This window comes from Lepidochelys olivacea, assembly GCF_965140295.1.
Source record: "Lepidochelys olivacea isolate rLepOli2 genome assembly, chromosome: 2".
In the NCBI taxonomy this organism is placed as follows: domain Eukaryota; kingdom Metazoa; phylum Chordata; order Testudines; family Cheloniidae; genus Lepidochelys; species Lepidochelys olivacea.
The window spans coordinates 250,880,458-250,906,039 of NC_140412.1; the positions used below are offsets into that span (position 1 = coordinate 250,880,458).

A 25,582-nucleotide genomic window follows, 5' to 3' on the forward strand; every position below is an offset into this window, starting at 1 on the left:
TTGATGACTTTGTTTCTTAGCTTTTTTTCCCCCTGTTCAGTCAGTCTTTGAATTAAATGTTATAATTAAGGTCTTTAAGCAGAACTTCCTCTGTTGAGGCTAGAAGCATGCATTTAGACAAATCAACTAGCCAGAAAAAGCCAGAAACTGAATTTGTTCTCCATTTTTGCTTGTTATATGTGCCCTTGAGTGGCACAGTGGAAATGGAGCAGTTATTTAGATGTGCCCAACATTCCTAACACTGGGTGAAGAAAAATGTTTCAAAATGACTTCTGGGTTGCTATGAAACCAAGAGCATGGATCTCAAGTACATGCTTTTGTCTGCAACTTTTCTTAAATGATCTTACACTACATATTTGGGACACAGAGTGCTCATCATCAGTCATGCTGATATTGATTTGGTAACCTCACTCTTTTGTGGAAAGGGAGCTCCTCTGATCTAATGAATAGAAATAAAATGTTTTTGCTCATCATCAAAGGACATGGGGTCACAGCAGTCCTCTAAGTGGTCCTTGGTTGTAGACAGAAGCACTTTCTTTCCTGAACCCATCTAGAAAGTTTCTTTGCTTTTAATAAATCCAGTCTGTTTTCTCTTTTCTCACTCCAGATGGACCACGATCCCAGGAACCCTGCATATATTGCTACTCAGGGCCCTCTTCCTGCTACTGTTGCTGACTTCTGGCAGGTAAATCTTTTTCAGTTAACTGTCTTTTTGAAAGTTCATGTATGAAGCTGGATTTATGTCATGAATTGAAAACCTTCCTGCACTTTTAGAGGTATAAAACCAATGATCTTTTAGACAGCATTTGTAATTCAGTTGGTAGGTGATCCTGAGCTTGTACGTGTCTTTTAAAGATATCACTTGTAATTAACCAAGTCATGTAAATATATGAATTATGTTTAAAAAGTTCTTGTGTAGACATTACCTGTAGAATCGTAGGCCAAAATATTCAAACATGAGTGCCCAATTTAAGCTCTTAACTCCACATTTAGACACCTACTTAAAACGGGTTTGATTTTCTGATATTCTGACCTCCCTTAGAACCTGGTCTAGCATAAGGCCCTTATCCTGCAAAGACTTACATGCACTCTTAACTTTAGATACTGTGAATGAGTAAAACCACTGAAATCTACTCCTTATCTACGCCAGTTAAGCACATGCTTAAGTGGTTTCCTCAACAAGGAAGATTTCTTGAATTGGGACCACAGTGCGTAAAGCTAAGTGTGTGTAAGTGTTTTCAGGATCAGGGCCTAAGTTTGTAGTTACCCAAGTGCAAAACTGGGCCTACTTTGCATGCACTCCATTGCACCCATGCAAAACCCTGACTTGGGCAAACACTTGGCTAGGGAAGTTGCCAGTGCACATCGGGCATGTGTGTAAGTGACAAAGAGAGAATTAAACATTTATTTGTTAGCACAAGTCTATGCTGGCAAACTTACTAAGCATCAAGCTGTTGGTAATTAAACAGCATTACAATTCATTGGGGCTTATTATAAGGAGCAGAAAATGTTTTTATTCACTACTGTACTGTTTTGCATGACAAATTTAGAGAATTTTTTAGCTGAAGTTTGAGGGACTATGGATAAAATTTTCAAAAGCAGCCTAGGAGCCTATATCCAATTGAAAGTCATCAAACCTCTGTCTCACCTCATCTGTCCATTCATATACAGACATACACGTTGAGCTCTTCTTTATTACAAAATATTTTATATTCAATTTATCTCTGTTACAAAGTATTTTCAGTTTTCCTTTCACATTTATATTTTTCTATGGTTGTTGACAAACGAAGCACCAGGTCAAAATTTTTCTAAATCTCTGATTTTGGGGTACACTGAAGAGTTGGCTGAGGGAGATGGGGCTGACTATCAGGCAGAGTTTATGTAATGAAAAATAACCCAACAGTCTAGAGTACCAGCAACCTTAGAGTTGTTGAGTGGGGGCATTCTGTCACCTGCCAGTGACGGGACTGACCCTTAATTGCCAATTGTTTTGGATGGTGAGATCCTTAGACTCGGTGATCTGAGCCAGTTCTGCTTATACTCCTTAGTTAGAAGGGCCACCCAGGGAGATGTGACTTCTATGTTCTTCCCGGAGTCTGTGCCAGGGAGGTACTCTTCCCTGTGTCAGTATGTTTGGTGGATACACAGGAATGCTCAGTATGTCCCTTATTTTTTAACCTTGAGTCAGATAGCCATGTGTGGCAATTCTGTGGGGTGTGATACGGCCAGGGTAGCGGCATGAAGGCAAAGGCTTCATTATGTAGTCACTTCCAAGAGGGAAGCACCTCCTTGTTGTAATAAGAAGCTGTCTCTGTCGCTGCCTAGGCTAGAAGGCTCCAAGGGGTAATTTTGGCTAGAGAGCTAACTTTTCATGATTCTTTCAGGCAAATATATTAAGGGCCTGATTTTAAAAAAGGATGTTTGTGTGCGTATTTCAAGTACTCGTACATTGCAAGTAGCTCATTAGACAGCTAACTGGCAATTTGCATGTACTAAATAGCCAATTTTGCTCATGCACTCCTGGAAATAACATATGCAATGGCGCATACCTATGCCCCTTCTTATATTTAAATGAGGCACTTAAAGAACAAACTTTATATATGAAATGTCAGCATTGCTACTAGTAGAAAAGCTGGAGGTGATCACACCTGGATATGCTAGTGGCTAAATTTACCTCCTCTCCCTAAAACATTTTTATTACCCCTTTCTGACCCAAGCTATTAGTCAATTTTCAGGGCCTTGCAGGTTATTTTGGTTGTGAGGAGAAATTGATGATGGAGTTAGGCATCTCTTTTTGCAACCTATTTATTTACAAAGAATGTGCAGAGTCCTGGTGTCCTGAACTCAGTAGGTATCAAATATCAAGAGATAGTACTAAGCTTCTTTCAGCCAGCACTTTACCCAAAAGTTCTTAGTTTTTTCCTCAGAGTCATGCTACCAGAGCTTCTCTGACTGGGAATGCTTTGCTTCTTCTGGTGTCCTTCTGGGTGTCTTAGAATCTCTCAAACCTGTGGAAAAACTTTGGATTCAAAGTTTCTCCATTGATTTCTGTGTAACTTACCTGGGACTCCAAATCTGGTGAAGTATTGATAAACTAGGACCTCTGCTGTTGGCGCAGTCTCTTTGTTCCCCCCTTGCTTACTGGGTAAGCTTCAGGCCATTTTGTGAAATAATGATTGTCAGACTCTGTCTGAGGCAGAAGTCCAAGCTCATCAGCAGCAATATGCTCCATTAGTGCCCCCCGTGAGATACTGATGCCTAGGGCTCTCCATGCTTTAGCATCACACTTCCTGTACCAGTTTTCTATATCCCACCTGCATGTCTTCCAACAGAAATTTTGTCTTAGCATAGCTATGGTTTCTGCAACCCCAGACTGTCCAGTATGTTTAAAATCATGACATAACCTCAGAACTTCTTTTTTCAACGTATTTGGTACAACCAGCCCATCCCTGTACCTATCACCTGCTGGCTTTCTCCTTTTCCTATACAATATTTTCATCTTTAAACTCCAGGCTCTCCTACTGCAACCAGAAAGCCTTTACTGGAGTATTCTGAGGTGATGCCACTTTCCATGGTGGTTGCATTTGCCATATAATTTTCCTCTCTCTCACTGTGCTGATTACCATGCTTGCGCCCAGCCCTCTCTGGTACTGTGATATTGTAACACTGCAGTTTTTCCTGCCACCAGATCTAGATAATGGAGTCCTTTCTCTGAAGGTAAGTTCTTCAACACATCAGAGTTGGACCACTTAGGCTGGTTGCTAGAAATTCCCAGCCATTCATTTTGAGCTATGATGTTGAACTGAGCCAAATAAGCTTTTCAGGAATTCTTTCCTCAACAATAGTGGAGTTTTCCATCATTTGAGTTGGGACAGCTTGACCTACTATGGCTTACAAATGGAGTTAAAAAAATTGTTGTAAATGTTGAGTCTTACCAAGTTCTCTGACTGGCTCAATTCCACATCTAGGCAGCTGACTTCCACTGTGCTCTCTGACCCTTTCATTTCCTCCTTAAGATGATTTTTCAACTGCTTAAGTCCTGGCTGCCTCTCATCTTTGTTAGCAAGTTCCAAGTCGACCAAGCTTTCCTGGTCTCCTCCATGGAAAGTTTTCTGATTAATGACATTCAGGTTGTTTCAGAGTAACAGCCGGGTTAGTCTGTATTCGCAAAAAGAAAAGGAGTACTTGTGGCACCTTAGAGACTAACCAATTTATTTGAGCATAAGCTTCCGATGAAGTGAGCTGTAGCTCACGAAAGCTTATGCTCAAATAAATTGGTTAGTCTCTAAGGTGCCACAAGTACTCCTTTTCTTCATTCAGGTTTTTGGTCACATCATTGATCCATCTTGGCATTCCAGACTGGGAGTATTATATCTCCATCTGTAAATCATTCCCCAAACTTTTCTGGGAAACTTTCAGGTGCTGCTTTAATCCCATTTGTGAAACCAGCTTTTGTTTTAGGTCTTGTTTTAATCCTTTGGGCCACTTTTGATTTCTGCGAGCACCCCCATTATTCCATTTTGGTTCAACAGGAATACCAGCTCACAATTTCCCTCCTTGGAAACCGGATCCCACTTTTTACAGCAATATTATTCCTTTTTAATCCAAGCAGGTAGCCGATTTGGGGGGCCTTGCAGGTTGTTTTTGGTTAGGAGGAGATACTGATGATGGAGTCTGGTATTTCTTTGATGAAATCCAGTTTATTTACACAGAATGTTCAATGTCCTGGTTCCCAGAACACAATAGGAATTAAACAATATGAGAGAGATTTTATTCACAATTCCAAGCCTCCTTTAGCTAGCACTTTACCCAAAAGTTCTCTCTCATCTTTCTTCCTAAATTTCACCCTACACAGGCTTCTCTGACTGTGACGGGGGTTTCTTTGCTCCTTCTGTGTATTCCTGCTTCTTTTCTTTCCCTCACATGGCTCCACCAATCAATTCCCTAGCCCCCGAGTTTGCTATATTAGTCTCTAGGGAAACCCCGTGGTGCCTGTGGTTCAGCTTCTACTCTAGCCTCGCCATTTGCCTGGGTCTTTTGGAAGTGGCTCCTATTGTTTCATCTGTCTGGTTCCATAAAGGAGGTAGATTATTTCTTACATTTATCCTGAATGAATGTCAGTGGTTACACCCACCCGCTTCATTGAGGTTTGATCCCTGCCTCACCACTATAAAAACAGTAAAATTCAACTCCTCCTGGAACATGATTTGAAAACAAGGATCGAGAACATTTCCAGTATGTAACAAGTTATCCCATCAGGAGTTTCATGTTGTGAATAATTTTGGAGGCATAACATTTTATTATTATGTATATATACTGCATATATAATTCCATGACATAGTGAAGTATTTTACTTACCTCAATTTCACTTCAACTTGTGAACATTGAAATATTTTAAGAAGATCTTTGATCATATTATTCCAGTAAGATGATGTTGTTAGATAGTCAGACGTATAGAATCAATTATCCTTTTGCTGAGAAAAAAAATCTTAGTTGTGCGTGTTTTGTAAATTGTAAATCTGCTAGGATCCCTGATCTCACCATTGGTATGTATTAGGTTTGCTTTAGAAAGTCTTACCCCTTTCTTACTTTTTAAGATATTAAAAAGCCTCTTCTTTATGATCCCCTCCACCCTCTTATTAGAACTTGGAGGACCTCACATTTTGCCTTGCTTTAACCTTTCCATTCATTTGGCCTGCGTGTCTGACATCTTTTTGGATTAGGAATAGGAGAGGAGAATCTCTGTGGAGCATAACACCACCTCTTCTCTCTTTGTTATTTGAGGTGCCAAGAGCCGAACATGCAGAGTCTCAGTTGTCCTTGGAAAAAAGACCACAAATTATATGTATATGTATTTAACATGTAGATTGTGGAATCTGTCTATCCTTCCATCCCTCTCTACCTCCCTTATGTGCTCCCCCCCAACTATAGTATCAGAGCACCTCACAATTTTTAGTGTAGGGTTAGGGAAATACTTTTATCCCTATTTTACAGATGGGCAACTGAGGTACAGAAAATCAAGTGACTTGCCTAAAGTCACTATCTGTGTCAGAGCAGGAAACTGAACCTGGATCTCCTGAGTCCCAAACTGCCACCCTAACCACTGTTCCATGCTTCCTTTGAAGCCTTGAGGCCAGCCAGGTCAGGACCTTATTGTACTAGGTGCTGTACAAACAAAGAGAACGAGAAGCACTGCCCCAAGTAATTTACAATCTAAAAGACAAGACATAACAGGTGGATGAAACAAACAAGCAGGTTAGGGTGGGGGGCAGGAGCCTGGCAGAGCTGAACAGTACCATGGGGGTCACAGCAATGGCTACACTGTTATCTTTTAGGTGTCTTTCCCTGTGTCAGGATTCAGCTGCATCTTATCAGAGTCAATAAAATAAATAAATATCGGTCTCTTCCAAAACTACACAAATAACTTAAGAATCCGACTCTTGGTTTGTAGAACCGCAGAGTGTGTGGTCTCCATTTATAGGCAATTGTACCTCGGTTTGGCAATCCTGATTTTTCACTGCCTGACTCTGGTTTTGAAATTAATAAAAATGAGAAAGAAACAAATATATTGCCATCTGATGGCTGCTTCTGTAAAAACGAGTTAGTGGTCTGGTCTGCAAGTGCAGTTCCCAGTCGACATGGGGCTACATCACCAAAGCTACCATAGCAAGTGACACACATACAGGCAGTCTCAGGCCAAGGACTGAATGTGTGTCCTAGGCATATTGGCAGGATTGTGTGGGGGCGCATGCTCCCCCCACCTCAGCTGTGGTGAAATATGACTTCCATCCATGGTGCTCTCGGTGTGGCATGTTTTGTGAGCTCTAAAATTGATTTTAAAACAAACTGGTATCTCTACAGATTTTTCTCTTGTGGACTGTGGAGAAACATGCAGAACACATTGCTTTCAAGTCGTCTTGATTCATGAGTTTATTTTCCTTGCATGGAACTGAACTTGCCACATACCTAATTGCTTCTTATCTTCAAAAAAGGAAAGCAGCCAAAAAGAGGCACAGTGATCTGATGTGTAAAATATGCAAATTTAATTTGATAAATGAAAGAAGGCAAGGGAGAGATGGGTACATAACTGTGTCCCCTCAAGGTTTAATAACATGTCAAGCTATGTGAAATAAATACATCATTAGTAATTGCACAGCCATTCAATAAAGCAGTGCATGGTTACCATGCTTGTCCTTGAATTATGGCTTAAATTGGATGGGAGAATAGTAGTTGTACCCTCCCAATCTCTGCCTGCTGACCAAGTGCCATGCACTCCATACCAAAATGAAATGCCAGTCATATCATATTGTGCAGATCTTCATAATATGATTGTCCCTCGTGTGTGTGTGTGTGTGTCAATTGGCAATGTTAACATTGGGTAACAGTCTTGACATTCGCAAAAAGAAAAGGAGTACTTGTGGCACCTTAGAGACTAACCAATTTATTTGAGCATGAGCTTTCGTGAGCTACAGCTCACTTCATCGGATGCATACTGTGGAAACTGCAGCAGACTTTATTTATACACAGAGAATATGAAAAAATACCTCCTCCCACCCCACTGTCCTGCTGGTAATAGCTTATCTAAAGTGATCATCAGGTGGGCCATTTCCAGCACAAATCCAGGTTTTCTCACCCTCCACCCCCCCACACAAATTCACTCTCCTGCTGGTGATAGCCCATCCAAAGTGACAACTCTTTACACAATATGCATGATAATCAAGTTGGGCCATTTCCTGCACAAATCCAGGTTCTCTCACCCCCTCACCCCCCTCCCAAAAACCACACACACAAACTCACTATCCTGCTGGTAATAGCTCATCCAAAGTGACCATTCTCCCTACAATGTGCATAATTAAGGTGGGCCGTTTCCAGCACAAATCCAGGTTTTCTCACATCCCCCCCACCCCCATACACACACATACATACATACATACACCCATACACACACATGGGGGTGGGGGGGATGTGAGAAAACCTGGATTTGTGCTGGAAATGGCCCACCTTAATTATGCACATTGTAGGGAGAATGGTCACTTTGGATGAGCTATTACCAGCAGGATAGTGAGTTTGTGTGTGTGGTTTTTGGAAGGGGGGTGAGAGGGTGAGAGAACCTGGATTTGTGCAGGAAATGGCCCAACTTGATTATCATGCACATTGTGTAAAGAGTTGTCACTTTGGATGGGCTATCACCAGCAGGAGAGTGAATTTGTGTGGGGGGGTGGAGGGTGAGAGAACCTGGATTTGTGCTGGAAATGGCCCACCTGATGATCACTTTAGATAAGCTATTACCAGCAGGACAGTGGGGTGGGAGGAGGTATTTTTTCATATTCTCTGTGTATAAATAAAGTCTGCTGCAGTTTCCACAGCATGCATCCGATGAAGTGAGCTGTAGCTCACGAAAGCTCATGCTCAAATAAATTGGTTAGTCTCTAAGGTGCCACAAGTACTCCTTTTCTTTTTGCGAATACAGACTAACACGGCTGTTACTCTGAAACCAGTCTTGACATTTAAATTGTCATAATTAGGCTGATTTAACACCACATTGAAATTACTGGGAACAGTTCTTGCCTCTCTTAAGGGTGTGTCTACACTTAAACTGCTGCAGTGACCCAGCTACTGCGCTACATTTGCACTGCTGTAGCACTGCAGTGTAGACACTACCTACACGGACAGGAGAACCCCTCCCACTGGTATAGGTGACCCACCCGATGAAGAAGTGGTGGCTACGTTGACAGAAGAATTCTGTTGATCTGGTGCTGTCTACAGTGGGGGTTAGGTCAGCTTACCTGTGTCTCTCAGTGTGGATTTTTCACACCCCTGAGACATGTAGCTATGTTGATGTAAGTTTCCCAGTCCTTTGAGTTATTGTTTCAAGCTACCTGCAAAGACTGTTTATATCTCAACGCATATTTTGAAGGCTGTCTTTGCAACCCTACAGACTTTTTCCAACAGCTTTCTGTCTTTAAAGTTCCTATTTGCTGAGCCATATGACTTAGCCGTGACTTGGCCCAGTTTGATCCTTGTCTTATGTGAAATATTAAAGATCATCAGACATTTTCCATCAAAACATTTTGGACAGAAAATTGTTTTTTTGACTTCATTTACATTTTCATGGAAAATATTCATTTGTATGGATATTTTTTGCTTTAATTGAAAAATTGCAAATCCAAAATCAAAACATGCCTTGATTTAAATTTTTGGTTTTTCAATTAAAACACAAGAAGTTTAAATGTAAACATTTTCATTTAATCAAAACTTTTTTTGTGGTGGAAAAAAATCGTTTTGTGATTAACGCTATCCATTTGAAATGAAGAAGTTAAAAATAAGCCATTGTTAAATTAATTCAGCTTCACAAAATCTAACCAGTAAAATATATCTGATTCTGCAATGGTTTGGATTTTACATTTTTAATTTTAAGGAATTTTCTTCTTTCTCAGTGCTGAGTTTTTCTTTGTCTTTAACATTGTCAGGTTTTATTAAAACCCTGAAAAATAAATTTACCTTTTTTTTTTCTGTGCGGCTACTTTATTCCCATTGTTAAAATACCCAGACGGTGCCTGCTGCAATGTATTTTAAAATATTGCCTATTACTTGGATGATCAGCTTGTTCTTGTTTTTAATTAACAGAAGTTGGATTTAACCTATGACCATATGTGTTGTCTACACTGAAATCCATTCATTCTTAAAATTTGTCCATCGTCCCTACTAAAGAAGTGCAGTATTTCTAGTTGAAGCACACATGTGATCACTTCCCTGGTCATTAAAATAAGATATAGGATTAGTGCCACCTTCCACACACAAGGTTTTGGATGGACTAATTATTTTGAATATGCACTTAAAACAATTACCATTCCCTTGTAAGAATACCTGAAACATGAGAATTTTTAAGTGATTAACCAAAGTTGTTTTATTAAAAGCTAATGACCAAGGAGATTTTAAAATTTTCTAATTTTTTTTTAAAGTTGTCACTCTTGATGATAGTGTTACAATGCAATGATTCTTCCATTTACAGCTTTGTTTTTGTCTTTATTTGGAAACCAATTCTACAACCCTTATGCAAGTAATCCACACAGAGTGAAATTCATCCTTATGCAGAGGGCACTCACCAGTTCTGTTCACCACTTATATGAGACTGACATGACACATAGCCCTGTGTGGGCTTTCTGCATATGGTGAATTTCACCCACAAGTAGCCCCAATGATATCAAATTAATACACTTTTCATCTAAGGGTGGCAGGACTAGCCCTTAATTTGTAATGAATGAAAAAGATGGTTTTACTCACCTGTGAGAACTGTCTTGAGGTTGAAGCATACAGCAGAACCACGTTAAAGATAGTTAAATTGAGCTGTATTAATCCATGTGCATGTAGTTTGTAAAATTTCTAGTTCGTGCATAGAAAATGATACTCTGACCTCATTTCTCAGCATAGCTTTCAGAGCAGAGTCAGTAGGGAGATCTCATATAATGAAAATTTCACTACGTTTACGCAGTGCATTCCATTCAAAGGTTCTTGGTCTACTGGAAGTATTATACAGTAATAAACAATTAAAGTGAAACTGCACTAGCTAAATGAGCAAAGAATATCTTATTTTGCATTATTATTCATTATTTTATTTGTATTACAGTAACATTTAGAGGCTAGGGCCCTAGTGTTATATGTACAAACATATAACAAAGAGACAGTCCCTGCCTGCATCAAAGAGCTTACAATCTCTTTGCTCTTTTATTGCATACATAATTTGAAAAATTCAGGAATTTATCATTGGTCTTCCAGTCATTAGTTAGCATCAGCAGCTCTCCTACTAGGCTACTGCTTCTGATTGTCGTTGAATGTTTCTTCTATAAGCAGGGGTGCCACATTGCCAACTTGAAAGGCGTACAAGGGCCTGTGATTGTCTTTACCCCATACAGGTTGCAAAAGGGTTAAAATGGTCCTGAGAGGCCAATTAACCAGCCTTGGTGCACCTGGAAGGTAAGCCAGGACTAATTAGAAATAAAATGCAGTGCGGGGAGGCAGGGTTTGCCGCCATAGAAAGCTGGATGAGCCCAGTTGTGGGGAGGAGACCTAGAGAAGAGAATTAGGAAGTGCCCTTTCACTGGGAAGCAGCCTGAAAAGAAGGCTGTGAGGGAGAAAGTGGAAAAAAGGACCAGACAGGCTTCTCCGGGGAAAGCTGGAAGCCTTGCTAAGATGGGGCTCTGATGACCTGAAGCCTACCTGGAACCCTGAGTAATGGGAGGAGCGTGCCAGCCCCTGGATCAGGGGATTGATTGAACCAGGGAGGAGGAAGAAGATAAGCGCCAGGCTGAAGGTTTACTTAGGTCACCTCTGCAGCCAGTGATGAGCTGCCAAAATCTTAACAACAGGTTCCCTCCTCACTCCACGCGGGGGTCGTTGCCCACCCCAGCCTCCTGGGACTCCTGCCCCATCCATCCCCTTCCCCTGTCTGCCCCCAGAACCAGGCAGGAGGGTCTCGTGGGCCACCGTAGTGGGTGCCCACTCCACCCCTAAGAGCCAGAGGCACCTGCCGGGGTGCGAGGTGGGGAGTCCCGGAGGTGCTTACCTGGTGTGAACCGGCTCCAGCTCACCACTATCTGCAGCTGGAGTAGGTCAAAAGGAGTTGACGGATGTGATTGCAGAGCCATTGGCCATTATCTTTGAAAACTCATGGCGATCGGGGGAGGTCCCGGATGACTGGAAAAAGGCTAATGTAGTGCCCATCTTTAAAAAAGGGAAGGAGGAGGATCCAAGGAAATACAGGCCAGTCAGCCTCATCTCAGTCCCCGGAAAAATCATGGAGCAGGTCCTCAAGGAATCAATTCTGAAGCACTTAGAGGAGAGGAAAGTAATCAGGAACAGTCAGCATGGATTCACCAAGGGCAAGTCATACCTGACTAATCTAACTGCCTTCTATGACGAGATAACTGGCTCTGTGGATGAGGGGAAAGCAGTGGACGTGTTGTTCCTTGACTTTAGCAAAGCTTTTGACACGATCTCCCACAGTATTCTTGCCAGCAAGTTAAAGAAGGGCAGGATGAATGGACAATAAAGTGGATAGAAAGCTGGCTAGATTGTTGGGCTCAACGGTTAGTGATCAATGGCTCCATGTCTAGTTGGCAGCCGGTATCAAGTGGAGTGCCCCAGGAGTCGGTCCTGGGGCAGGTTTTGTTCAATATCTTCATAAATGATCTGGAGGATGATGTGGATTGCACTCTCAGCAAGTTTGCAGATGACACTAAAGGAGGAGAGGTAGATATGCTGGAGGATAGGGATAGGATACAGAGGGACCTAGACAAATTAGAGGATTGGGCCAAAAGAAATCCGATGAGGTTCAACAAGGACAAGTGCAGAGTCCTGCACTTAGGACAGAAGAATCCCATGCACCGCTACAGACTAGGGACCGAATGGCTAGGCAGCAGTTCTATAGAAAAAGACCTAGGGGTTACAGTGGACGAGAAGCTGGATATGAGTCAACAGTCTGCCATTGTTGCCAAGAAGGCCAATGGCATTTTGGGATGTATAAGTAGGGGCATTGCCAGCAGATCGAGGGACGTGATCGTTCCCCTCTATTCGACGTTGGTCCTCATCTGGAGTACTGTGTCCAGTTTTGGGCCCCACACTACAAGAAGGATGTGGAAAAATTGGAAAACGTCCAGCAGAGGGCAACAAAAATTATTAGGGGACTGGAACACATGACTTATGAGGAGAGGCTGAGGGAACTGGGATTGTTTAGTCTGCAGAAGAGAAGAATGAGGGTGGATTTGATAGCTGCTTTCAACTATCTGAAAGGGAGGTTTCAAAGAGGATGGATCTAGACTGTTCTCAGTGATAGCAGATGACAGAATGAGGAGTAATGGTCTCAAGTTGCAGTGGGGGAGGTTTAGGTTGGATATCAGGAAAAACTTTTTCACTAGGAGGGTGGTGAAACATTGGAATGCGTTACCTAGGGAGGTGGTGGAATCCCCTTCCTTAGAAGTTTTTAAGGTCAGGCTTGACAAAGCCCTGGCTGGGATGATTTAGTTGGGGATTGGTCCTGCTTTGAGCAGGGGGTTGGACTAGATGACCTCCTGAGGTCCCTTCCAACCCTGATATTCTATGATTCTATGACAGTCAGGGAAAATTGAGGCACAGCTGCTTCAATGACACATCTAGCCACAAGGGGGGGGCATATTGTGATGACAACTTTGTCACATGTCAGGGCTTGTCTGGGATCCACTGAGAACCCCTCTGAAAAAGGAGAAATAATGGAAAAGCTGCAGAATGGAGGACGTAGTCTGCATGCTGGCAGCACAGCAAAATCAAACCCAGGCTGCCTCCTGCAGGTGCTGCAAGGACAGCAAAGGCAGCAGGCAACCCAGCAGCTGCAACAGGAGCATTTCCTGCAATGCCTGGGAAAAACTGACCTCAGGAAATTGAGTGCCTCCTGGGGAAGGAGACGTCAGCATGCCAGTTTCGGGGTTGGTGAAGCTGGGGTCAGACAATAACCTGGAGGCATTTTATGTATATTTGAATGGGTGGCTAGAGCAGCAGATGGGAAGAATCATCCTGGGTATCCCAGGTAGCACCTATTTCTGTCAGGGGAGGCCCAAGCGGAATATAGGGCCCTGTCCGATGAGCTGACAAAATCACATTCCCTAGTCAGAGAAGTCACTTTAGATCAGTTGGAGCTGACACCTGAAGCCTATCAACACCACTGTAGAATGGAACCATTCCCTCAGGGAACACAGCCCAGGGTGATGACTCAGTGGCTCTGAGACCTGGCATTGTGCAGGCTATACACAAAGACATACTCTGTAGGGGAAATTATGGATCAAATTGTCATAAAACAATTTCTGCAGGTTCTGCTAGGTGGGGCCCAAAGCTGAGTCTGGCCATTTTGGCCAGTTTCTGCCAGCACTCTAATAGAAAGAAAAGAGGCCTATTTGGAGACAGATAGTACCAAGCAAGCTGTGTGCTGGGCCAGAGTAAAAATATCACCCCAAGAAAGCAGGAAGAGGTAAGACCCCAGTCTCCAGAGGCTGAGGAATCCCCACCGGGAAGAAGAATCCTGGGCAGCCCTAAATTTTGGCGCTCAGATCAGCCATTGACCCCGAGCCCAGTTGTTCCCTCCAGTGGAAGCATCATGGAAGGTAGCCAGGGAAGCCTCATTTTGTGTTTTAGCTGTGAGCAACTGGGACATGTGATAAGACACTGTCCCCGGATGGAGTGTGACTGCCTGGATTTGTGGTTTGAGAGGCTCCTTAAGTCAGGGTTGTACATCACCCTCTGTGGGATCCATCAAACTGAGGAAACCGGTACTGAGGGGCCTGGGGGAATCAGGCTGCAGGCAAACTCTTACCAGGGGAAATGGACTTCCGTCTGGTATTATAGACCGACACCTCCCATTCCACATATCTTGGGTACACAGAGGGACTTGTCAGCTGTGGTGGAGTTAGAGGTACAAGGTCAGCGTGGCTGAGAGAGAGTCAGAGCGGTGAGGAGTTTTCCATGGCCTGTGATCCAGGGCAGAGACTGGCAAGGTTTCATGGCCTCGATGTGGTAGGGGATGGTACCTGAGCCAGTAAGGGAGAAACCTACTCAGGTACTGCAGCTACAGTCAAGGATGCTTAGCCCTTATTGACACAAAAAAGAGGATTGGAAGGACTTGTTAGATCACTTGGAAACCCTGAGACATCTTCACAGCCTGGAGGAACAACTGGAGGAAGCTAAGCAGGACTTGGCAGAAGTATATACTTCCTGGCAGAAAATTATAATGCAGGAAGCAAAGTTAGAACAGAACCTGATCTAGACAAAGGTGGAATTGGAGAATGAAAAGCAACACTAGCATTTGGGCAGGAACTGGCTATGCTTCAGGAGGCAAGGAATTCTGGGAAACAAGGGCCCGAAGTATAGTGCTCCAGGAGTTGTAGTTTCTGAAGGCCCCACCCCCAGATTATGAATGAGGTCATCCATTGGCCACAGTGTAAAATTCTGTGGTCTGGGTTTGGTCCATCCCTCTTCTACTTTTATCCATGAAGAAATACAAGTAAATGTCTGATGGCCCAACAAAGTGTTGTTTAAAAAAATGGAGAATACATGTTAATCTTAAAGTCCCCGTCGATGCGTCTTGGTGACTATCTCTTATGTCCGGGAAGCACTGGCAATACAGTCACAACTGCCTGTGGTGGTGATGACGACGCTACTAGATTGCATTGCCTGTTTGATTTAGTGTATTTGGCTTCTACGTTTTCACACAATGACCTTAAAGAAATATTATACCCCAGAGTAACTTGGAAATTGTTTGTTTAAATTAACTTTCATTTGGATTTATACTTAATGAAATCTTCAGAGATTCAGACAGCTCCTCTGTAATGAAATGCTGTATCTTTGAACCAATGAACGGTGTAACCAAACTGTAAGGATTCCTCTCTAAATGAGTGGGCTTCTATAATGTTACACTTGGGTGGCACAAGCAGAGTGCTAGATGATTAGTTTATGGTCTAGATCATTGTATTTTTATTACACTCATAAAAACTGTGTTTCTCCTCATTTTCGTAATGGCTTCAATGAGCTTCTATACCTTCTAAAGGCACATTAAATTGTGATGTGATGAAAGTACTGATTTAGTGAGGATAGTTTTAAAGTCTGTATACCTTTAAAGTAAGAATTCTTATCTTAGTCTGATTTCAAACTAAAGAAGTCTGAAGATGTGTGGGCCTGGGTGAAAATGGCATTATCTTCCCTAATTTACCTAAGGTGTCCAGTTATAGGATAAAACCAATAAAAATCCACCAAAGAAAAAGAATAATTTTAATAAATTCTATACCAATGTAACCCAAGTTTACCATTTTTGAAATGTTGAGAATTGGTGGCAGAAGGGGCTGATGGATTCTAAAGATCTTGTTAGGAACCTTGGTTCATTCAGAGAAGACCAGTCTCTTTTCTTTTTGGCGGGTGGGGGGGGATTGGGGAAGAGGGATAAATGTATTTACTCCAAGAAAAAATTAGTCATAATTTGCCTCTCTGAGCCCCGCCTCCCAAAATCACAAAAAAAGCCCCAAACTTTAGAAACCCAAAATATATTTCACTAAGTTTTGGTATAAAAAGATGCTTTACGGATGTTAACTATTGTACTGTATAAGGAAACAAATTTATGTTAAAGGAAAATATTTGTGTACATATGCAAGATAGATTTAAAAGAGGAGACTTAATACTATTAAATGGAAAACCTTTTTATTTGACTGTATAATATGCATTTAAAAAAATTTAATTAAATGTATCATTTTTGTGCAGTTTAGATAAAGGCCCTTTGTATTTACAAAATTTACATCTCAATACAGTTGCTTATGAATATTTCTGTGAAATAAACTTAACCCTTCACAAAAAGAGCAGTTTTCTTTTCACTCAGTAATTTAATATGCTAATAAAAAGACAATGAAAGTTGTATGCAAATATAACATCAATGTACACCATAATAATAATGGTTTTTCATGATTATGCTGCTCAGTATTAATTCATAGCCGTGTTTTTGTTCACTCATGAGCTGTGTTTGGAACGCAGATATGCCAGACGATCTTTGCTTGTTTTCTTGTTTGTGTGAAAACATCCACAAACCCTTTAGTTGAAGAGCCTTGGATTCCTATTTTCCACTCTGTGGCTATTTTAAATTATTAAACAGTCATGCTGTTAGCTGGTTCGTTGTTCTCTTGTGCTCCTGCTGTCTTGTTTGGGGAGTGGATAGTCTGGAGGGTGGGTTGCACTTTTTCATTTTATATCCTACATAAAATTTAAATTAAAAATGTACATGTCAGTAAATATATTTTAACACAATGTTTGTGAAAGGAACATTTATCCACCTCAGTAGTTCTCAAGGAGAGTTTTTTGTTGCCCCTAAGCTTTGTTGGATGCAACTTTTATGACTACTTCATTAAGGTACTTGTTCAGCAGCTTTTTGTGCATAACAAACAGCAAAAAGAAACAAATCTGAGCATACAAACAGACTTCAGTTTGCGTTACTTTAGCAAGTCAGTATATTGTTAATTACATGTGTCCATGCTCTTTTAGTATAAAACATCAGACACTAAACAGTTGTGGTTTTTTTAAACATTTCCTTTATGGATCTGAAAGTGTGAAAGAAAAACAGCTGAAAACAGTCCTAGGGATGGGAAGCTTTGTGGGGTTTTCTTTTTTTGTTTGTTTGTTTGTTTTTTGTTTTTTTAAGGGCATGGATTGAATTCATTGGAAATTCTTTAATATTTCAGGGAAGCATGCAAAATATGGTGCCAGTTTATTCAGGGATTTGAAAGCAGCTGCAGAGTAAAAGTCTCTAATGAAAATGAAATAAATTTTCCTGTGAATGGAATAAATTTTGATTGTGTGTCTGAGTGCAGTAATTATACATGTCACGCAATAATTAGGCAGTCACAGTGTGGCCACGGTGTCTGTCTTTGTCTGCAGATGGTCTGGGAGAACGGCTGTGTGGTTATTGTCATGCTGACACCCCTTACTGAAAATGGAGTCAAGCAGTGCTACCACTATTGGCCAGATGAAGGGTCAAACCTCTACCACATCTATGAGGTACTTAAACAAAATATCTGGTTGTAAACTTGACAGTAAGTGTGTGGACTGATTTCATACAGAGCAAAATATTGTTTAATCAGATCTGACCTGTAAATTGACTTGAGGTTTCCCATATTATGCTAGTGTAGTGGTACTTATGAGTTGTTTTATGTTCACAGAAAAAACTATGCATATTTTGATAACAATGTAGTTTTACATAGAAGAAAATCTAGTAAACGATGGGTCAAATATATTGGTAAGATAAAGGATAGAGAATCTCCCACTCATTGATTTGTGATTAATATACGAAAGTATGTAATAACTGAATATTTATATTTTTAAGGAAAATAGTATGTTTATAAATAACGAATTGTGCCTTAGGAGAGCTATATATGGGTTTATAGAGAGAGCCTGTGTGTGTGTGTAATTATATACATATACATTCTTCTGTGATTAAAGCTATTTACTTTTTAGCTTCAGCCACAGTTATGTGGAAAAAAAATTACATTCTTTCTGTTTGATATATCTGTCTCAGTATATCAATCATATCACATTGTTGCTATGTACAATGACTTTTGGGTGTCCATTATTTTCCCTGGTCTTCTGGTTTAGTGAATGAAGACAATAATACTATAATGGGCACAGTGTGAAGAATAAGTGATAAATGATTCTGAGGAATAATAGTTAGTTGAACTCCAGTTATGCATTTTTTTTTCTAAAATATTATCAGTTGTAAAAATGATCCCGCTCTTCATATTATGTGTAGGCTTCTGCAGAACAGAATAAATTGGCTGAAAGTTCTCAAGTGAGAGAGACTCATTTATTTATTTTTTTAAGAAAACTACTCAAATCATCCTGGACAATTTTCTGGAAGGCAATCATTGTGGGTGTCTCCAAGTGAAGAATGAAAGGGTAGATCTAAGGCATATTATCAAGCAGCGTCTTTACCATATATATGGCCCATCGTAATCAGTCTAAAATCTCAACTTGGAGATTTTTTGACTTGTAAGAAAACTATCTAGAAATGTTAAGCATAATTTAATGAAACATTACTCCCTAATCCTCTCGCAAGAACAGCTACAATAGCTACTAGTAACAAACTATTTCCATGGTGTTGCCAGTTAATAAATAAGTCTTATGCTTGTTCTTGGCGTTCAGAAGGATTCCATGTTCTTTGAAAGACCAACTTTCAACTTGAATTCTTGATTTGCTGGTTTTTTCCTTTCTACATAATGCAGGTAAATCTGGTTTCTGAGCACATCTGGTGTGAGGATTTCCTAGTGAGGAGCTTCTACTTGAAAAACCTACAGACCAATGAGACCCGAACCGTGACACAATTCCATTTTCTTAGCTGGCATGATCAGAAAGTTCCTGCTTCCACAAGGTCACTTCTGGATTTTCGCAGGTACAACACAAAGCATAACAGTCTATTTAATACAAATTTGGGGAACTATTTGTATAGGAAACACTTTCTGTTATCCTCTATATCCGTACTGGAGAGAGGTCCCTCAATTAATAACTCTATACCAAGTTTGTGAAGTCAGACCAATATGTTTATATACAAATATAGGCTCCCATTCTGCAATATGTATGCATAAACAGTGGTTTTTTGGTAACGAGGGAGAGGGAGGCTGAGGTAATTTTCCATATTCTCCCACAAACTAACTGTTCCCTGGCTCTGAAGACTCACTCACTTATCCAGGGAATGAACGCATTTGTTTCCTCTATATATTTTTCCTGTGGCTTTGCATTTCTCTGTTTCACAACTATTTACCTGGGTTTACATCTTCAAGACCTTTTGCGTGGCTACCCTCTGATCCTCACTGCAGGGATCTCACAAATAAATCACTGTGCAGTGTATACATGCTAAACTACCATTGAGTTATAGAGCAGTGAAGACAAGCCAGTGGGAGTTGCATACCTTTAAGGACCACGGGGTCAGGCCCTTAGAGTTTAGTTGCTTGAAAGAGGGTAGAAGTCTGGAGAGGGAGAGGCAAATTCTGACAAAGTATGATCTCTCATGAATTTTAAAGGAAGTTGATATTGCCTTAAAATACAGGTGTCATACTAATATACAAAGACAAAATTTTAAACTTTTTCATCTTTCTAATTAAGTAGTGGATTCTTTGAATATTTACTGTTAATCTAAATTTCAAAATTAAAGCCAGGAATGACAAAGATTGGAGTGAAATAATCTCATTCTGCTTAAAAACCATGCTTAATATGTCCAGTGTAGATGTTAATTTGTACTAGATACTCCACAGTGATAAATTTGTGGCCAATGAAAAGAGTGTTTGAAAAGTTTGAGCAATCAGTTCAAAATCCTGCAAGTTGCCAAATATTAGGGTGTAGTTTTCTGTTTACTGTAATATTAATCTACAGACTGATAAGGTAATTTAAAGGTCTCAATTAAATGCTCAAAAGCAAGGAATTTTAAGGCCAATTTCTGCCCTCCAATAAACGAAGCCAGTGGAAGCTATGCATGTGCATCCGAGAGAAGAAACTGGCCCTAAATCCAACTGAGGTTGCTGGAAGTTTGCATAATTTTCTGCTGGCAAAATGTTACCCTTGGAATTAAGGACAAAACTCCATCCTTGAGCCATCACTCTGCTCCTATACGTTATATACAGTGGGTTACCTTATGTATCGTGGGTCTGATACTCAGATACAGCTCCTGCTAAAATCAATGTGCATTTTGGCAGGGTAATGCTGTATATATGCTACAGTGTCTTCATGCAAAACTATAGGAGGAGGGAATAACAGGGAGCACTAGCATAAGAATGGAGTTGGAGCTGTAATTGAATTTTCCAAGGATTTTGCTCTGGCTTCTAGTCCAAACTCTTAATATTACTGTAATGTGGTTTTTATAGCTTGATTTCCTTCTTTTTAATGGAACTGTGGTATAGAATAGTGCCTATAGTGAACTATCCTGTAGTGAAAGTCCTGAATTGGTTCCATGCTTTGCAATATGCAAACTGCAATTCTGAATTTCCACTTTAATAAACGATATAATAAAATCAATTATGTCATGGTGTAAAAGTCCACAGCACTGTTCAAACACAGGACCTGTTTCTTCCCCTTTTCAGTCAGTGGAAAGTTTGCTACTGATTGCTGTGAAAACATTAATGGATCCATATGGCCAGGTTGTCCAATGTGCTGAGCAACTTCATTTCTCATTTACTTCAGCAGGGATAGAAGTCACTCAGTTCACTGCAGGATCAGGCCTATAGTGAGACACGATCCCTGTCTCAAAAAGTGTGCAGTCTTCTAATGAAGTTGTGTGGGAAATGAAAAACAACATTATGAAAGAGTCCCACTGTATTTTAAAAGAAAAGAAATTAAAACTGGAAGAGGAAGGTAGTTCATTTGGCATGCTTCCGACTTGAGGTAGATGTCAGAATGAACCTGTTAAGATTTAACTGAGTTTTCAGTGTTCATTTAATATGTATTCACAGCCTACCATAACCATTCCTTGAGTGTAGACTTTGTATTATAGATCCATAATACTGAATGCATAGTAAAATTTCTCTGAAAAGTAATCTTTGCATGCACAATAGTTGCTTTTTATGACTCTCTCAGTTTCTTGGCCATCTTACGTTGTTTTTTTTAATGATAAACGTAATGCACTATTGCTGAGATAATTTATTTTAGAATTGGTTTTTAGAATAAATGCTTTACACTCAAAAACTGCTATTTTAAAGTTTTACCTGTGGTGAATGATCACAACTGAGTTATAAAGCCCTCAGAATGGGTGTCTGACAGAATATCGACATCCCCTTATTTAAAGTGGTGCTAGCAAGTGCTACTCTCATCCCTTTAATATCCATGTTTTTATGTGCATTGAATGTGTTTGTGTATATATATATATGGATATGTGTGTATATTTATATATTCACATACATATATGAATTTCAGCATATACATAACCAACCCTCTATTTTTATAATTCATCACCAAGAAAAATTGGATTCCCAAAATTACCTTGCCCAGAGTCTATGGAAATATGGATTCTATAACTATTATTGAAGTAAATTTGTAAGTCTCTTTGGAAACTGAAAGCTTACATTTCTCTTCCTATTGTGTATCAGACAGTGTTTTAGATGATGTTGCATTTAGCAGATGAATCAAACCTAGAGGAAAAAGCTATCGTATTTTAATATAGTTCTTTTAGGTATAAATTGCTGAAACAAGATTATTTTATATATTAAGAAGTCCTTACAAAATGCAGTGCTTAAAAGGTGAGGCTGAGACAGAAATCATTGGTCAGTTTTAATGCTTCTGGAGTCCTAATTTCATTCTGAAGAATAGACCAATCATTATAACTCTGGACTAGCTTGTTAGTCATGCACTGATATGTGTAATTAAATATTTCTTGAGCCCAGAGGGAGCACATTTACACTTTAAAGAGAGACTGCTACGCTAAAAGATAATTAGCATCACATGTGAGGGCTTTGCTTAAAATATATATATTATGCTATCACTTCTTGCTGTGTGCAATGGCATTTACTAACACTGCTCACTTTAAAAATGGACAAATTCTTATTTTGCCAGCTAATTAGCGGTTGCCAGTGTCATTTTTGTGATGTTGCAGCTAGTAATATGAGCCCAGTTGCATAGTCACAAAAGTGATCATTGGAAACTGTGACTCTGCAGCAGGGACAATGTGGGAAACCCCTTTTCTGAGCCTCTAACGACCTCTGACCTTTGCTTGCTGATGGTTTGCATGATGATTTCTTTTTCACTCAATGAGCCAAGGGTTGGTTTGTATTACTAATCATTCTTTTCTAAGTTAATTCTTCCTGTATATTTTATATATATATATATATATATATATTTTCTGTAGCATTCAAGATCTTTGCTTACTGATGAATTTTTGACTCACTCTGCTTAGAAATGGGATACTGGTGCATTTCTTAAATATTTTCATAAAACTAAGCTAGAAATCAGCTGGACTGAACCCCTTTGTTTTCATGTGTTTTCTGAAATGTGTGATGATAAAAATGTTTGAAACTTTATCAATAAAAATGATAAACATAAGGTGTATTTTTCCCAACATATATGTCTCTGTCTGTTTGATTTACAAATAGGTTACAAAAATCTCAATTTTTTTGTTGAGAGTATACTTTCCTCTGTAATTAATTACAACAATGCTTAATATCTTGGTAAAGTTTCTACGCAATAAAGAAAGGAACCACACAAGTGCAAAAGAAATCACAAACACAGCTGTCTACTTGTTAGCTTTAAATGGAGAAAGTTACTCTGTCAAGGTGGGTGTAGGTGTGGAGGAGGGTAGAGAGCGACCAGCTGCAGATTGGACATATGATTGTATTGAGTTACTTTATAGATGTTTGAAATCTCATTTACCCTGTAACACAGAAATAATTAAATATCCAGTTTAATTTTGTGTTCATGAAGTTGCTTCCCAAATATGAAATTTCTCTGTTGGTTGTAAGGCTCCTGTATAAGTGATTGAGAAATAATTAAAAGATGTATCTTTACAGAAAAATCTAACTCTTCACTTAAAAATCTTTTAAAACTTGGGGGTAGTGGTTATTCAGGTTTTGCATGGTAATAAATTAGCTTGTTGTCTGTACCTGTAAAAATACCTTAGTGAAAGTAGATAGAGAGCATACTTAATTTCCACTGTCAGGTTCTCTTTAGTGGTTTTACACATATTTCAGAGAATGTGACTTATTCTAGCACATTATCAGAACTCATGTACTTATTAACTCTTATTATAGGAAGAATATGGATAAAACCCCTATGTTGAGATGTGAGAGGCTGTGTGGTTTACAAAAATAAGCCCAAGACTGGGAATGGAGAAATCCTGAATTCTAGTCCCAGCTCTACTAATTATTTGCTCTGAAGCCCTGAGTATATAGTTCACCTCTCTGCCTCAGTTTCCACATCTCTAAAATGGGGATTAATCATATTTATCAACCACACACGTGTTTTGTGAAGATTCATTTGTTAATGTTTATATCTTCAGAGTGCTGTCGCAAGTGTTATTTGTGTTACAAGAATGAAGTATCATTATTACTATGTATGGTATCTGGTTAGACTTTTATATGACAAAAGGCCAGTTGTGAAAACAGGGTTATTTGGAACATTGTTGTAACTGTGGTAGCCTGTTTGGGTCAAGTTGTGGGCATCTGAAAGACTGCCTTTCAAACATAGATCCTCAAGTATCTGTAGGCTATGCTGTAAGCCATTTTTAAAGATATATGAAAGTTTACCCAGCACAATTGTTACAGAATATAGATGAACAGCCAAAAACTAAATGATTCAAGTGATTAGAGATGCTTTAAAATTTCTAACACTCATAGTCACCAGCAATTTCTTAGCAATTAAGATTCTGCTAAATACTTACTGTTAACAGTTATCACCTTGGTGCATCTAGACCTCCTTTGGAAGCGGTCTTATAAAATAGTTTTATAGCAGATCTTACAGTAAGATCAAAAGTCTAATCAAGGAGAGAGAGGGAAGGGTTCTGATTTCTTAGAAAGAGTGCTTTCCCATTTTATCCTTTGTTCTGTTTGCATTTTTAATGTATGCATAGACACTTTACATTTTTAGATGAGTAATGTGTTTCACATGTAAAATATATATCTAGAGCAGTAACCCGTTTTTGTTTTTTTAAAAAAAAAAACCTACTTAAATAGATTTTAGTTCTTTAGTGTCAAGTATTCAAAATCCCATACTGAGTATCTTGGTTTGCTTCAACATTTTTATATTTCTTCATTGATATGAGAATAGGTATTAGTCCAAATACATTAATACAACAGCATATCAGTTTAGTAGTCCTTTTTGGGGCTTCAGCTATATTTTTCAAATATTTCAGACTGGTTAGCCAGAAATCTAGACAATAAAACTACTTATAAATGTTATGTGTGTAAAACTCTTCTATTGGGATCATAGCCACATAGCTCCCTGGTATTTTAGTCATCCCTACCATAAATTATTAGATGTCTGAAAGAAGTTTTTCAGAGTAGTTACTCTTTGCTTTTTTGAAGATCATCTCTTTTTTGTACAAGACCACATTATTCTGACTGTAATACCTGCTTTCAATTTTGGCTTCACACAATGCATTTAAAAATTTCTGTGAGAAAGTTCATGAACTCAAGGTTCATTTTGAAAATCAAAACATCTTATGATACACAACCTGAGATTCTGCCTAACCTGCAAAGAGTATGGGAAGAGAGTGTCTTTATTTGTTGGCTAACCAGCGAATATGAGTATCATGAAACAATGTTTGGAATTTAAATGTATTTGTTGTAACAGGAAAATAGAAACAAACTTGAAGCAAAACTATGTATATAACTTAGTTATTTGTGATAACATGAGCTAATCAAGCTGCATATTTCTTACAGAGATGAATATTTGCTTTTTCTTACCACTTATGCTTTTGACAGTTGGCTTAGGAAATTGTACATAATATATTTATTAATTTTTGTCTGTTTTATTGCAGAAAAGTAAACAAGTGCTACAGGGGTCGTTCTTGTCCAGTAATTGTTCACTGCAGGCAAGTACAATTATTAAAATAGCTTTAGAGAAGTTTTTGTGCTGTAAGAAATTAACATAAATAAAACCAAATGGACACATTAAAGGTTTAGATATATCACTACACAAATAAGATGATACATCACAACCAAGTCAAAATATTTATTTAGTTTAGTTCTTATGCTAGTAAAGCTGATGGTCTTATTTCATAGTAAGTCTGCCCTTTAATATGATCTTAGATGTTAATTCACAAGTTACATCTGATTTCTGTATTTAAAAGTCTCATTTACAGCTTTTTGATTTCAGAAATATGCTTCAAAGTTATTGCAATGCCGTGTATTCCCAATTTAGACTGTCTTCTGCATTGTTAATATTTAGATAAATGTTTTTATTTTTGTTTTTTTAATAATACTGATGAGAGGAAATGGGATGGGGAAAACTGCCCGCTGGTTGGGCAGTAAGCTTCAACCTTCTAAACATAAATTCCCTTTAGGCCTGCCAGTATGGTGAATGTAAATGAGAGCAGTTTGAAGGCTCACTACAA

The 25,582-nt window shown here is 39.3% G+C and overlaps 1 protein-coding gene across 3 annotated transcripts in view; it reads left to right on the top strand.

The window, feature by feature from the left end:
- Positions 1 to 25,582, top strand: part of PTPRN2 (protein tyrosine phosphatase receptor type N2) — a 1,058,681-nt gene that overhangs the window by 1,007,290 nt on the left and 25,809 nt on the right. For all 3 annotated transcript variants that reach the window (XM_084620378.1, XM_084620379.1, XM_084620380.1), the window contains 4 exons: positions 608 to 685; positions 17,437 to 17,556; positions 18,777 to 18,943; positions 25,007 to 25,060. In XM_084620378.1, coding sequence (XP_084476504.1) covers positions 608 to 685; positions 17,437 to 17,556; positions 18,777 to 18,943; positions 25,007 to 25,060 — 419 coding nt within the window. The remainder of the gene's footprint in view (positions 1 to 607; positions 686 to 17,436; positions 17,557 to 18,776; positions 18,944 to 25,006; positions 25,061 to 25,582) is intronic.